This window comes from Eretmochelys imbricata, chromosome 10 (genome assembly GCF_965152235.1).
Source record: "Eretmochelys imbricata isolate rEreImb1 chromosome 10, rEreImb1.hap1, whole genome shotgun sequence".
NCBI lineage: Eukaryota > Metazoa > Chordata > Testudines > Cheloniidae > Eretmochelys > Eretmochelys imbricata.
Window position 1 is genome coordinate 83,746,740 of NC_135581.1, and position 13,371 is coordinate 83,760,110.

Below are 13,371 nucleotides of genomic sequence, written 5' to 3' on the forward strand. Positions count from 1 at the left end.
CCCCACCCCAGAGCCCGCACCCCCCAGCCCAGAGTCAGTACCTCCTCCCACACCCCAACCCCCTGCCTCAGCCCAGAGCCGCGTCCCAAACTCTGAACCCCTTGGCTCCACCCCCCAGCCTGTAGCCCCCTCCTGTACCCCAAACCCCTCATTTCTGGCCCCACTATGAAGCCTGCATCCCCAGCCGGAGCCCTCACCCCCTGCCCCAGCCCAGCGAAAATGAGTGAGTGAGCGAGGGTGGGGGGAGAGAAGGACAGAGGGAGGAGGGATGGAGTGAGCGGGGGCGGAGCCTCAGAAAAGGGGTGGGGCCTGGACGGGGCCTAGGGGAAGGGGTGGGGCAGGGGTGTTCGGTTTTGTGCCATTAGAAAGTTGGCAACTCTACTGTCCCTACCGACGCGACCTCGCACAAGCGCTACGAGCAAGGTGATGGTGGCAGGGACAGGGCAGTGCGCTCTGCGAAACGGCACCCTCCCTGCATGCACAATGATACCAGCCAAACCGCGCCCGGTTTTATAATCGGTACTGGCCCGGGACACAGCCTGCCCAGAAACCAGTGACTCTGGGAGGGGCGGGGACCACAGGCCGTGTCCTAGTAGCATACGCAGGTAAACCGGGAGAAGTGCCACCGGCTCCATGGCTACCCTGAGCCCCGGGACGGGTGAGGCAGGGCTGGCTCATGGGAAACTCACTGCTTCACTCCCCATTTCAGCATCTGGCGGTGGAGACGGGAAGCCAGTTTACAGAGGGCAGAGCTGTGCTGACAGCAGCGGGCACGTACAGGGTGGGGGTCTGGTTGGAAAAGCCACGGGAGAGCCCCGCTTAGGGAAGGACAAGGCTTTGCCTTCGTGATGCCAGCAGGGGAGCGTGTTCATCTGCCTAGGCCACCCACCTCGCAGGCACATCCCCAACACTGCTACTTCCCCTGCCACCCAGAGTCCCAGTTCCCACACACCCTAGCGAGGGGCGTTTAGAAACAGTCCTGGAGTCCGTACAAGGCTTTGCTACGCTGCAGGCGGATCCTGCCTGTATCATCGTGCTGTAGACCTGAACATCGCAACCAGCAACCGTCCGGCTGGGAGAGGCGACAAAGTGTAATGCCAGAGAACGGTCAGTACTTACTCATATGGGATCTTCTTGAAGACCAGGTGATCCAACAATGTCAGCTGTTCTGCTATTTCCAAAGCGGAGTGATTTTCAAAGGGTTCTGCTTTGACTCCCTCTGCCTAAATTAAAGAGTCAACATGTGTTTCACTGGATGATTTAGTTAAGAATATATTAAGAATCATTTGCAATCTGTGCACTGAAATAAAATGAATGTCAGATCCAATACAAGAGTCTCCCCAAAGTGTTACAGCCCTGCTATCTTAGCCAGAAACAAATAAGAATGCAGTTTATGCAGCAAGCATCATTTGAAGGCCACATTGTGATCCCCTTACACACACTGGCCAGTGACTCACACAAGTATTTCCATTCTCTTAATGGGACTCCGTGTGTGAGTAACTGCCCACCAATGTGGGCGAGGGGTCCACCACCACACTCCGAGGCTACGTCTACATTACAAATCACTTTGGTATAACTTGAAGTAATAATCAACCAATCAGTAATAAGAAGTCATTTGAATAATCCGCCCCCCGAGCGCCGGGAGTTACACTGACCTAAGCGCCGGTGTGGACAGCGCTATGCCGGCAGGAGAGCGCCCCCTGGGGGAGGGAGCAGTGATTCAGCCGACGGGAGGGCTCTCTCCCGTCAGCGTAGAGCGTCTTCACCAGAGGTGCGGCCGCGGCCCAGGTGCGTCAGTGCGGCGGCGGCGCTATCAATGATATAGTGTAGACACAGCCAGTTACCAGCGACCATACCCTGTCCGTGGTGCCCTGAGCCACAGATCTTTCTACAGGGTCATGAGTATGCAGTAGCAGCTGTTCCGTGAACGACACCGACAAGCTTAGGTAGCAAAGAGAGAGGAAGAGGAGCCCAGTTGTGTCCATAATGTCCTGGAAGTTGGTTTTCTTTGAGGCTCAAACGATCTGTGCGGATGTGAACACGGAGTCTCTGAGTCAGGTTGTTTTCTTGTCTGATCTACCCACATTCGGATCAGCACCAGGACTTTCCAGGCTAAACTTCTTTGCTGTTGCTAGGCTGGTGACACCAAGGCCCCAGGCCAGCAGAGCAGGTAAACACATGCTTAAATCCACCCCTACCCAGCTTGACTAAGCACATACCTGAGTGCTGTCATGAGCAGGGATAGACTGTCGAATGTGGCCCGAAAACAAAGCCCTGGTCCTGTGTCCATTAAGGTCAATAGGAATTTTGCCATTGGCTTCAACAGAAGCAGGATTGGGCTCTGAAGCGAAACCCATCCTACGCAGATGGATTTGTGACGGGGTGACTTTACAAATGTCTGAGAATCTGCTCAGGTTAATTAAGGAATCGTCTGCTTCCGTGTGATACTATACAAGTAATCAACGTTTACATTTAAATAATTTAAATGTTAAAATGTAACAAATCAAGGAGCATTAATTCCTGTGACAGGCTGGCTTTTCACCCGACATCCTTGTTATCAGGTACTTACTGACTTGGATCAACCCATGCCTTGCTCTTCTCTTCGAAAACCTGAGTAGATGGAGCTCCCTGAGTCTATCGCTACAAGGCAGGTTTTTAATCCTTTAATCATTCTCATGGCTCTTCTCGGACCCCTCTCCAATTTATCAACGTCCTTCTGGAATTGTGGGCACCAGAACTGGACAGGGGATTCCAGCAAAGGTCGCACCAGTGCCAAACGGAGGGAAAATAACCTGTCTGCTCCTCCTCGATACTCTCCTGTTTATGCATCCCAGGACTACATTAGCCCTTTAGGCCACAGCATCACACCGGGAGCTCATGCTCAGCTGATTATCCACCACAACCCCCAAATCTTGTTCAGAGTCCCTGCTTCCCAGGACAGAGTCCCCCATCCTGTAAGTGTGGCCTACGTTCTTTGTCCCTAGATGTAGGGCTTTACATCTGTCATGTTGAAATGCATATTGTTCACTGGCACCCAGTTTACCAAGTGATCTATAGAGAGCGTACTGCTTGGGCTTAAAAATACTAGTTCCAGGTTGTATAGAGCCAAAGGGATAATTTCTAACGAGCACAAAAATTCCCCGCTGCCTCCACCAAGCAAAGCAATTGTAGATGACTGCACCGGTGAATTTAGCGGAGAATTCAGCCCAGAGCATTAAAACTTGAGATGAGCCAAAACTGGAATTTCATATCCCCACCCCTGCACGTTTTAGGGGACAAGGTTCAGATTTGAGTCCCGGGGGAGCAAACCCACCTCTCTGGGTCTGGTTCTGCGGTGGTGCTGAGTGCGAGTGCCTATCTTCCGACTCTGGTTTGGGATAAAATGGCTGCCATCTCCAAACAGTGAGAGTCTAGCAATTGGCTCCAAAATGTCGCCACAACTGGTCACAAGACTTCACAGTTTGAACCATGTCCCCTACCTAAGCCTAATCCAGAGCCAGGCCTGAACGCTGCCTCCTCAGACCTGTTGTCCCCTTTTAATCCAAGGCCAGGGAGATCAGTAGCCGGCTGAGGCACATGCTCCTAGCAACCTGGGGGGCCTGCCAGGAAAACACAGACCACCACAGCTTCCCTCTCCCCAGAAAACAAGCAGATTTTCTATCCTCCCAGCAGCCGGCAAGAGGGGATCTGGCAGACTGGGTACCTTGAACTGTCAAGGCCGTAAGGAAGTTAGGAACAGATTGTGCCAGGAGCAATCCAGGGCTAGAGACATGGTCAGTGCCTGACTGGGCCTCCGCCTAAGAGAAGTGCCATGATAAGGAATTTCTAAACTGGTGATTGCTGCTCCCCTGGCTACTCTCAGGGACCCCAAGGCAGTGCCCCTGTGTGGGGTGCAAGGCACTCACGCCCCTGCTCTTGTCCTCTGTATGGCTGCTGGCCTGAATCTCCCTGGGGCAAATAGTCTGTGCCCTCAGCTCACACCTTCAGGGGCATTAGCTGCCTGAAAGGGTGCAGGCAGCATAAGGCAAGGCCAAGCCACGTCCCCCCATTCCCTCAAACTGGCCGGATGTGGAGCGGAGAGCACAGTGCATTCCCTGAAAACATGGTGGGGCCCCTGCTCTGGCATGTGCTCCCCTGGAGGGATTCTGGATGGCTTTGCTGCAATTCCTCCTGGTCGCTCCCACGTGCGTCACAGACCCCATACAGTTCCCCAGCATGCCAGTGGGTGCCTGCCCTATGCCCACAGCCCATCCTCCTACAGAAGAATGTCTGCCAAAGGAAATGCTTGCATTGTTCTACCCTGCACAGTGTGCCATGCAATGTTAATACGGTCTTTGATCTGAAGAGTATCTCAGCTCTGTTCAAGGAATTAACAGCCAGGCATACTTTGCTGCTTCAGCACTTCTAGTCCTGGCCTCAGTCCTGTGAGTATCTGCAATGCGAAGCATAAGGGGCACTTGCCTAGCTCCTGGGGGGAAGTGGTGTACCTTGATCAGTCATGGCAATGGGCTTAGCTGTGAAGTGGCATGGCCTGTGCACGCAGGGGGTATGAAATGCAAGGCTGCTTCTCCCTTCTCTGATTTGTTTTTTAAAGTGGATTTTGATAGAGCTTTTTGTCCTCCGAACGGGAACAGACCCTCCCAGCTACTGTCCAGAAACCAAAGACTCCAGCAAAGAAAGAGAATTCAGAACAGTGTCTGACATTCCCTGTGCAAGAAGACATCATGGGGAGGGGGACGGGGAGAGACGTCCTCGAACACAAGCTGAATTAGACCCGGGTTCCCTCCCTAGCAGAAGCACTGGAGTGTGCTAGCAATCTCCTAGGCTGCTCAAGTAAAATACGGCTTGGCTCTGCTGAGCAACTGACTCCAGCCTCATTGACAGCAGCAGCTAAAAGCCAGCCAGGTGGAACGGGAGTCAAGAGGCTAGTTAAAGTCTGTTGCTGGCCAAAGGGAATTGTTCTGTACAAATGGGTTCCAGGAAGAAAATGTCCAAGTGGATTTTCTTTGCGACTATATCTCTAGTGCCCACAGAGTCAAGGGGGCCTATCGGCAGGCCCCATGCCAGCCAAAGTGGGGCCAGACAATCCAAATGGAGGCTACAGCAAATACTTTACGCGGCCAGATAAACAGAAACTTTAATGACTTTGATACCTGGGAAGCTATTAGAGCAGGGGTGGGCAAACTACGGCCCCTGGGCCGGATCCGGCCTGTGAGCTGTTTGAAGCCAGCCCTTGAGCTCCTGCTGAGGAGCAGGGTCTGGGGCTTGCCCCCCTCTGGCCCTCCAGCCTGGGCGCAGCGTCAGGGGCCGGTCCACGCAGCTCCCCGGAAGCATGGCCCCGCTCCAATGAGAGCTGCAGGGGCGGTGCCTGCGGACGGGGCAGTGTGCAGAGCCGACTTGCTGCGCCTCCGCGTAGGAGCCAGAGAAGGGACATGCTGCTGCTTCCAGGAGCCGCTTGAGGTAAGCGCTGCTGGGAGACTGCACCCCCGAGCCTCTCCCCATGCCCCAACCCCCTGCCCCAGCCCTGATCCCCCTCCAAACCCCTCGATCCCAGTCCGGAGCACCTCCTGCACCCCAAACCTCTCATCCCCAGCCCCCCAGCCCCACCCCAGAGCCCACACCCCCAGCGGAGCCTGCACCACTTCCCGTACCCCAACCCACTGCCCCAGCCTGGAGCCTGTCCCACACCCTGAACTCCTTTCTGGCCCCAGACCGGAGCCTGCACCCCCAACCAGAGCCCTCACCCCCTCCCACACCCCAACCGCAATTCTGTGAGCGTTCATGGCCCGCCATACAATTTCTGTTTGCAGATGTGGCCCTTGGGCCAAAAAGTTCGGCCACCCATGTATCAGAGCAATGTATAAAACATTCAGTTTGCGAATATCTGGAGGATGAAGGCGCAATCACTCGTAGCCAGCATGGATTTACCAAGAACAAATCGTCCAAACCAGCTTGATTTCCGACTTTGACAGGGTAACTGGATTGGTGATAGGGGGAATGCGGTGGACATAATATACCTGGACTTCAGCCAGGCTTTGGACACAGTCCCACAGGACATTGTGACAAGTAAGCTGGAGAAATGTGGGCTCAGCAGAACTACCATTAAGCGGACACATCGTTGGTTAAACAACCACAGACAAAGAGTGACTAGGAATGGAATGAGGTCAGGTTGGAGGGAGGTCTCCAGTGGGGTTCCACAGGGATCAGTTCTGGGCCCGGTGTGATTTAGGATCTTTATTAATGCCCTGGACGGAGGACTAGAGAGCACACTGATGAAGTCTGCAGGTGACACAAAGCTGGGGAGAGGGTTGCCACACTTTGGAGAACAGAGCTAAAATTCAGAGGGATCCGGATCAATTGGAGACCTGGGCTATTGACAACACAACGACATTCAACAAGGACCAATGTGAGATGCTCCACTTTGGGAACAAAAACCAAACGCACAATTCCAGAGTGGGGGAGAACTGGCCTGGCAGCAGCACGTCTGAGAAGGATCTGGGAGTTGGGGTGGATCACAACCTCGACATGAGTCAGCAATGCGATGCTGTTGCAAAAAAGCCAATGCAATTTGAGGTTGCATTGACAGAGGTACAGAGCATGCAAGTCATGGGAGGAGATAGTTCCGCTCTACTTGTCACTGGTTAGGCCTCAGCTGGAGAACTGTGTCCAGCATCGGTCACCAATGTACAGAAAGGACGTGGAAAGGATCCCGAGGCGAGCGACAAAGATGACAAAGGGAAGGAATGCAGCCATACGAGCAAAGGCTGAAGGAACTGGGTATGTTCGGTCTGGAAAAGAGGAGCTTAAGGGGAGACAGGATCGCAGTCTTCAGATACTTGAAAGGCTGCCATGAAAGAGATGGAGAAATTTGTTCTCTCTTGCCACAGAGGGCGGGACAAGAGGCAGTGGGTTCAAACTACAGCAGAGCAGGTTTAGATCCAACCTCAGGAAAACCTCCCTCACTGTAAGAGCAGTGGGACAATGGAACAGATGCTCGGGGAGGTTGTGGAAGCTCCTTCACTGGAGGTTTGCAAAAGGAGACATCTGGAGCCACCTCTCTGGGATGGGTTAGAAACAACAAATCCTGCATCTTGACAGGGGCTAGATTAGATGACCCCGTGGTCCCTTCTAACCCTTTGATTCTCCAGTAGGGACAAAATGTGGAAATGCTGCAAGGGACAAAAATTAGGTGAAAACTCAAGATGTGCCGAAACCAGAACCCTGAATAACACCCAGACCCAGACCTGGTCTCAAAGTTCATGATTAGGGTGAAATGAAACCTCAAATCAGAACACGCCCAAATGACTGAGTGCACATGGGCATGTTTAACATCCAGAACACAGTGCTGCCAATTCTTAGGAGTTCCCTGTGAGTCTCGCAGTGCTTGGTGTTATTCCTAAAATCCCAGCTGCTGGGATCGAGAGACTGCACAAGAATCTCCACATTGTTTGGTATTTTTAAAGTAAGTTTCTAGCCCTCATGATTGTAGAGAAAAGCTTGAAAACGTGAAGTGAATGAACCCTAAGGAACCAGAAGCCAGAAGGCAAATAAAAAGACAACAACGTTTATTATTTCGGTAAATCTCCTGAAAGCTCATCTCATGACGTTTGGGACCTGTTTCAGGATTTCTGAAGGTTTGGGGCTGGCAATACTGAACTGGATGCAGTCAGAACAAGCACTCAGATATCGATACATGTTACAGTTACATGTGTCTGGGGATTTACCAGCACAGGGGAAAAGCCACCCTTTGGTGAACTGAAACCCTGATGTACGGGGGTTTGTTATTTCAATCCAGTTCCTGGTGAAACCTGTACACAAATTCTGCAGACATGGAGAGTTGTGTGACCAGCTCCCCATGCACTATGCTGAAAGTGTGCATTACCTTTCGGTGGCTCTAGGGGAGACAGTGGTCAGCTGTATCACACTGGATAGAGTTATGTCAATAATTCATAATAAATAATTTGCTGGATGAAATTTGACTTTTTTTGCCTGAGAGCAGGCTAACTTTTCATGTGTTTTCATTATTTTAATCTGTGCTAGGAATAGGTTTTTAATTTGTTTTACTCTCAATTATAATTAGCTGTATTTCTTAATTTTGATTGGTTAGATAGTTTCTGTCCCAGATTGGATGAGCACAAGAGCCCTTCCACTAGAGGTAATTGTGTGTGTGAATTTAAAATTCATCGTTGAAAATACTTGCACATGGGACATTGAAATCTGCTTTCCATGAGTGCGTGCTAGTGAAACGTGACTAGTAATGTTCGTGACTAGCTGGAAGCTAACACAAAGGGCCAAGTACAGGCACACAGAAACATGCAAGCATAAATTCTCTAGACATTTTGTGCATTATTTACCCAGCTTTAGCACCAGATGATTCACAGGGTAACGGAGAGCTGCACCTTATAAAAGAGCCTAAAGAAAATAATCTCTGTTGACAATTACAAAGGGACAGGATTATGTGACAAATTGGGCCGTCCAAATAAAGCACGGCTGGAAGGGGTTACCAGCCGATCATGCTACCATACATCTAGGCTATGCGAAAACTGACTGGGTGCCTCACAGCAGAATATTAGTAATTCACTCTATCAACCTGATGATAATTAAAAGAAGTGAGGGGAGAAAATTGTTTACCATCTGTATGATCTCCTCCAGTGTTATCTGATTGTCTCCTGGATCTTCCTGAGTCAAAGTCCTATGCAATGGAAAGGCAGTGTTACTTTAGCTGAAAGAACAACAGGTTGTATACATTTCTTGGCTCTGGGGGTATGCAGAGGTCTTCCAGGGGTACATCAACTCATCTAGATATTTGCCTAGTTTTACAACAGGCTACATAAAAAGCACTACCCAAGTCAGTAAAAAACTACAGTTTCATACAGACAAGGACTTGGTTATACTGCTCTATATACTATACACTGACATAGAAGTACCATATTTCTATTCCAATTGATTAATTTTAAAGCTCCCTGGTAGAAAGGAGAAAGTCAGCCGTTGTTCAGTAACAGTGGCTGGGACACTTCTGTATTTTTACCTCTGATTTTGTAAGCAAGCAGTTTTTGAGTGAGGTGAAACTTGGGGTATGCAAGACAAATCAGCCTCCTGAGAGGGGTACAGTAGTCCAGAAAGACTGAGAGCCGCGGGTCTAGAACACAGCTTTACATTTAGAGTTTCATTCCGTGGATATTTTGATAGAGTAAACTTTTAGGAGTATGGAAGAAGCTGCTTCTGTGGAGTCAGATTTGTCATTTTACTTATTTAAAAAGAAAAAGTTAATGTGCCAAACTGTGACCTCAGATCCCTGTGAGTCCAACTCCCACTGGGGTCAGTAGGGGTCTGCAGACTTAGCCCCGCACACTGAAAAGGTGTGAGCCAATACCGTCCTGTGTGAAGTGGTGGGTCTGTTTCTCTTTCCCACCGGTCTACGTGGCTATTCCACCCCAGTGCCTCCCGTTGACTTCGGTAGGAATGCCACATGCTGAGTGGGCAGAGGATCAGTGTAACAAATACACAGGCAGCGCCATCCTAATGTCAGTCAGACAATGACTGAACGGAGGCAGATCCGCACGCTGCCTTTGCTCACTAGCGCACCATACGGACAGGCCCGCTCATGCACACAAAGCACATGCCAAACAGCGACAGCCCTGGAGGATGGGAACCGTGTGCCTGGCTCCCAGCCTCACGAGTTTTCTAGCTAAGGCTTTGGGCCTGCAGGTACTTGTGCGCAGGGAAGCGAGGCATGCCGGGCTGCTGCTTTCCAGATCCAGGGCGATAGGAGACTGTCCCTGGTGCAGAGAAGGGTAAGCATGAGCCGTAGCCCTGTGTACTGAGACAGCAGCACATCTCAACCCCCCCCCCACTTCTCTTCACTGCAAGGTAAGAGAAGAGGTAGCGTGTGTGTAGGGAATGGGCAGCCCGTGGCATGCCCAGGAGGCCACAGCATGACTCAATCCCGCCATCAGGTACTCCGGCGCGGACAGCTCCTCCTGCGCAGGGTGCCACTGCAGTCAGCAGGCCTCCCCGCAGGGATAACTCACCGTGCTGCAGTGACTGTTTGCAGGACTGGCCAACAGGTTTTACTGCGAGGATCCTTGGGTCTTGAACCCGGGTCTGCGGGTCCCCAAGCAGCCTGCACAGCCACCGTCCGGGGGCTGGTTAGTAACTAGTGGGCTGAGTGGCCAATGGAACTCTGGCCCCACCAGAAGCACCGCCCACAGGTGTCCTGATCGGAGGAGCGCCCGGCCCCGATTGAGCCAGCTGCCATATTTAAGCCAGAAGGAGGCACAGGAAGTTCTGTCCAACTGGGCGAATTCCTGGCTGGCTGCTACCTTGGACCCTGCCGCCTCACCTGGCTCCTGAGCCCGGCTCTCCTGACGGGTCCTGGTTCCTGCCCCGGTCTCCGACTCTTGGCTTGACGCTCTGACTCTGGCTCTGAGCCTGACTCTGACCACTTGGGGTGACCACCCAAGCCCCAGTCGTGACACTTACTCCTGCTGCTGACCTTTGGAACTCTCTCCTTCCTCAGGGCTCTACCAGCCCTCAGAGCGGGTCATCAGTCCCACCTTCTCTCCCTCACCTGTGGGGAGCTGGGTGTTGGGCGGGGCTGGCAGAAGTGGTGTGGGACTCTGGATATCATGGGCGGGGAGGGGTGGGTGATTTATGCTGGGTTATCTGATTCAACTGGGGGGGACTGAAGGATGTGTTTGTTTAGTATGTTGTTCATGGAGTATTGACCGGCACCCAGGGCCCTGGAGGGGCTGTGCTCTTTCATTGGAGCTTGTAAAAATCTAAATATACAAACTCAGTCTGGGCAGGGAGTAACTTGCCGCTCTTACAGCAGTGTCACTGAACAGAGAATCTGGCTCATCTTTGATGTTTGCTTCCCGAATCGTATAATCTAATTACTGGTAAAACTGCTCAGAGAACGTTACTCCCCCTCCATCCTGGGTGAAAGCAGGTGGTAGCTGCTAACAACAGCATAACGCTCTGGGAAAACATGCATTCCCACTAATAAGCCTTTACCTTATAATGTTGGCTGCTGCTTTTCTCTCCTGGGTCAGGAGCTCAGGATCATGGATAACTTCTTCCAGAAAGCTGATCACTTTACATTTTAGTTCATCATTGGTTTCAAAGTCCTGCCAAAAGCATGTACAGTTAAAGGGTTTCATGCATTTTATTCAGATTATAGTATATTACAAGCAGGTTCACTGTCTTATTTCCCTTTATAAACCTCTCCGCGATTAATCACTATGGTATCTCTGCCTGCAAGAAGAGACAGAACATGCTGTCTGCTCCTCCTAAGGAAGAAAAACAGCTTGTCCTCTTGTCAGTTACAATCTGTTTGTGCCGCAGAAGATCTTCAAGAGAGGAATTGAAAAGGGAGGGCCCTGCACCCACTTTGGTCTTTGCATTTGCATGAACGGCATCTGGACAGAGCAGAGTTTGGGGCACGACTGTTAATAAACTGTGCTGCTTCTGTGGCTCCACACTCCACCACAAACAATGCCAGCGCTGAGAGGCAGGAGAGAGAAAGGGGAATGGTGCCCCAGGGAGCTGAGCAGCCCTCAGGCCATTTCAATCCCGAACACATTTTACTAACCTCTTCCTGCAACCCCTTCCTCTTGCACACAAAACCCAACCCACTGTTATGACCCAGCCTTGTATTTTGGTACCCGGGTTGGACAAACAATGAGGGTTCTGTTGGTTTGGATGCTCAGTACATGCTACGTTGCTGTAACATCAGTGACTGTTCTGTTTTGCATCTGCAGATTCCTCAGCCTCCCCTCTTCAGCAGCTCGGAGCTTTTCTCTCCTTGTGCAAATTATACAAACACAGGGAAAGGCAGTTCTTCCAGCTGATGGCCAACATGCTCAGTCAATAAGCGTACAGTGGCATTCACCCCCAAGCAGAGAGCACCCCCAAGGCCTATTAAGGGGTGTACAGAGCCCTCTGCACTGGGTGAATTTCACTGTAATCAACAGGACTGCTCATCGTCCCATTATTGTTCAGTAAAATCTCATCCTATTGCCTCAGTGCAGCCTCTGCCTCACACAGCCATAGAGACGCACAACCATCCCTTTGTCCCAGGGCTAACAAGTACCTGCGAGTGTTTGGAGACCCAGTGGCGCAGAACATTGAGCACTCTGTTGGTTGCAGCTCTCCTTATCACGAACTCTTTGTCCCCATTCCTTTGGTCAGGGGGAAAGCCTAAAATAATTGCAAAGAACTTAGCACATATACAATTATTTTAGGAATTACTTCAAATATTAAGTTTCAGAGGAGCAGCCGTGTTAGTCGGTATCCGAAAAAAGAACAGGAGGACTTGGGGCACCTTAGAGACGAACCAATTTATTTGAGCATACGCTTTTGTGAGCTACGTGTGTATGGTAACACCCATTGTTTCATGTTCTCTGTGTATATAAATCTCCCCACTGTATTTTCCACTGCATGCATCTGATGAAGTGGGCTGTAGCTCATGAAAGCTTATGCTCAAATACATTTGTTAGTCTCTAAGGTGCCACAAGTCCTCCTGTTCTTTTTTAAAAATATTAACAATTTAACAGAAATCATGTGGAACAGCCTGAATGGCCAGTTAATCCCTTACATTTAAAGGGAAACTCTGAGAACTAACCCTGTTTGTAGGCAGAGGCTCTGGCGGGCACACGAGAGAGCTGTGTGCATTCAAGCACTTGGATTTGGGTGCGCAAACAAAACTGCACATGCAAATGGAGACTCGACATTTGCACATGCAAATGGGTGGGTGCAATACAATACACTGGTCATCACCTGCACAGGGCTAAATCCTCTGGGACCCCTTTCTCTCAGAGTCCATCCTTCCCACTGTGCCCAGTTACCGCACAGGTGAGTAGCCATGTTTGAGCTGCTGGTCCCCTGGTGTGGTGGGGCACCCCCCATCCCTGCAGTGGAAAGGCTAACGAGCATTCCTGTACTCAGGTGCCCCTGCAGAACGTGCTCCACCTGGAGAAGTGGCGTTTAAATGGGTGAGACTGGCCGCAGAAGGGGGTGGGGAGTTTTCCCAGGGACAGGGAAGGCTAGTGCCCAGGAACAAGGCGAGCTCAGCCTGAGGCAGTTGCTAACCTTTCCCTTCAGCCCCCTGTTCGAGGCAGTCGGACTTGACAAGATGCATACAAGCGAAGGCCCTGGGGGGCTGCGGGGGTGGGGCGGGGAAGCGCGGCTAGAGGCTAACGAGAAGGGGACTGTCAATCGAGCTCTGAAAAGGACTCGAGGAGTGAGGGGAACTCCCGCCGAGAACAATGAGATTGCCCACAAGTGGGGGCTCATGTTGGGCACCCAGGGGCAAGAGACTCAAAGCTACCACAGCTTAAGCCCAAGCTGAGGGCCAGCCGACTACACCTG

The 13,371-nt window shown here is 51.3% G+C and overlaps 1 protein-coding gene across 2 annotated transcripts in view; it reads right to left on the reverse strand.

Annotated features, from left to right (window-relative positions):
- RASGRF1 (Ras protein specific guanine nucleotide releasing factor 1) overlaps window positions 1-13,371 on the reverse strand; it is a 96,894-nt gene that overhangs the window by 18,996 nt on the left and 64,527 nt on the right. Inside the window, exons 18-21 of one of the 2 annotated variants that reach the window (XM_077828965.1) lie at window positions 12,095-12,201; window positions 11,017-11,129; window positions 8,632-8,692; window positions 1,120-1,223 (exon numbers count right to left, since the gene is read on the reverse strand). In XM_077828965.1, coding sequence (XP_077685091.1) covers window positions 1,120-1,223; window positions 8,632-8,692; window positions 11,017-11,129; window positions 12,095-12,201 — 385 coding nt within the window. Of the gene's footprint in view, window positions 1-1,119; window positions 1,224-8,631; window positions 8,693-11,016; window positions 11,130-12,094; window positions 12,204-13,371 lie in introns of both variants that reach the window. The other variant, XM_077828966.1, reaches the window with a different exon arrangement.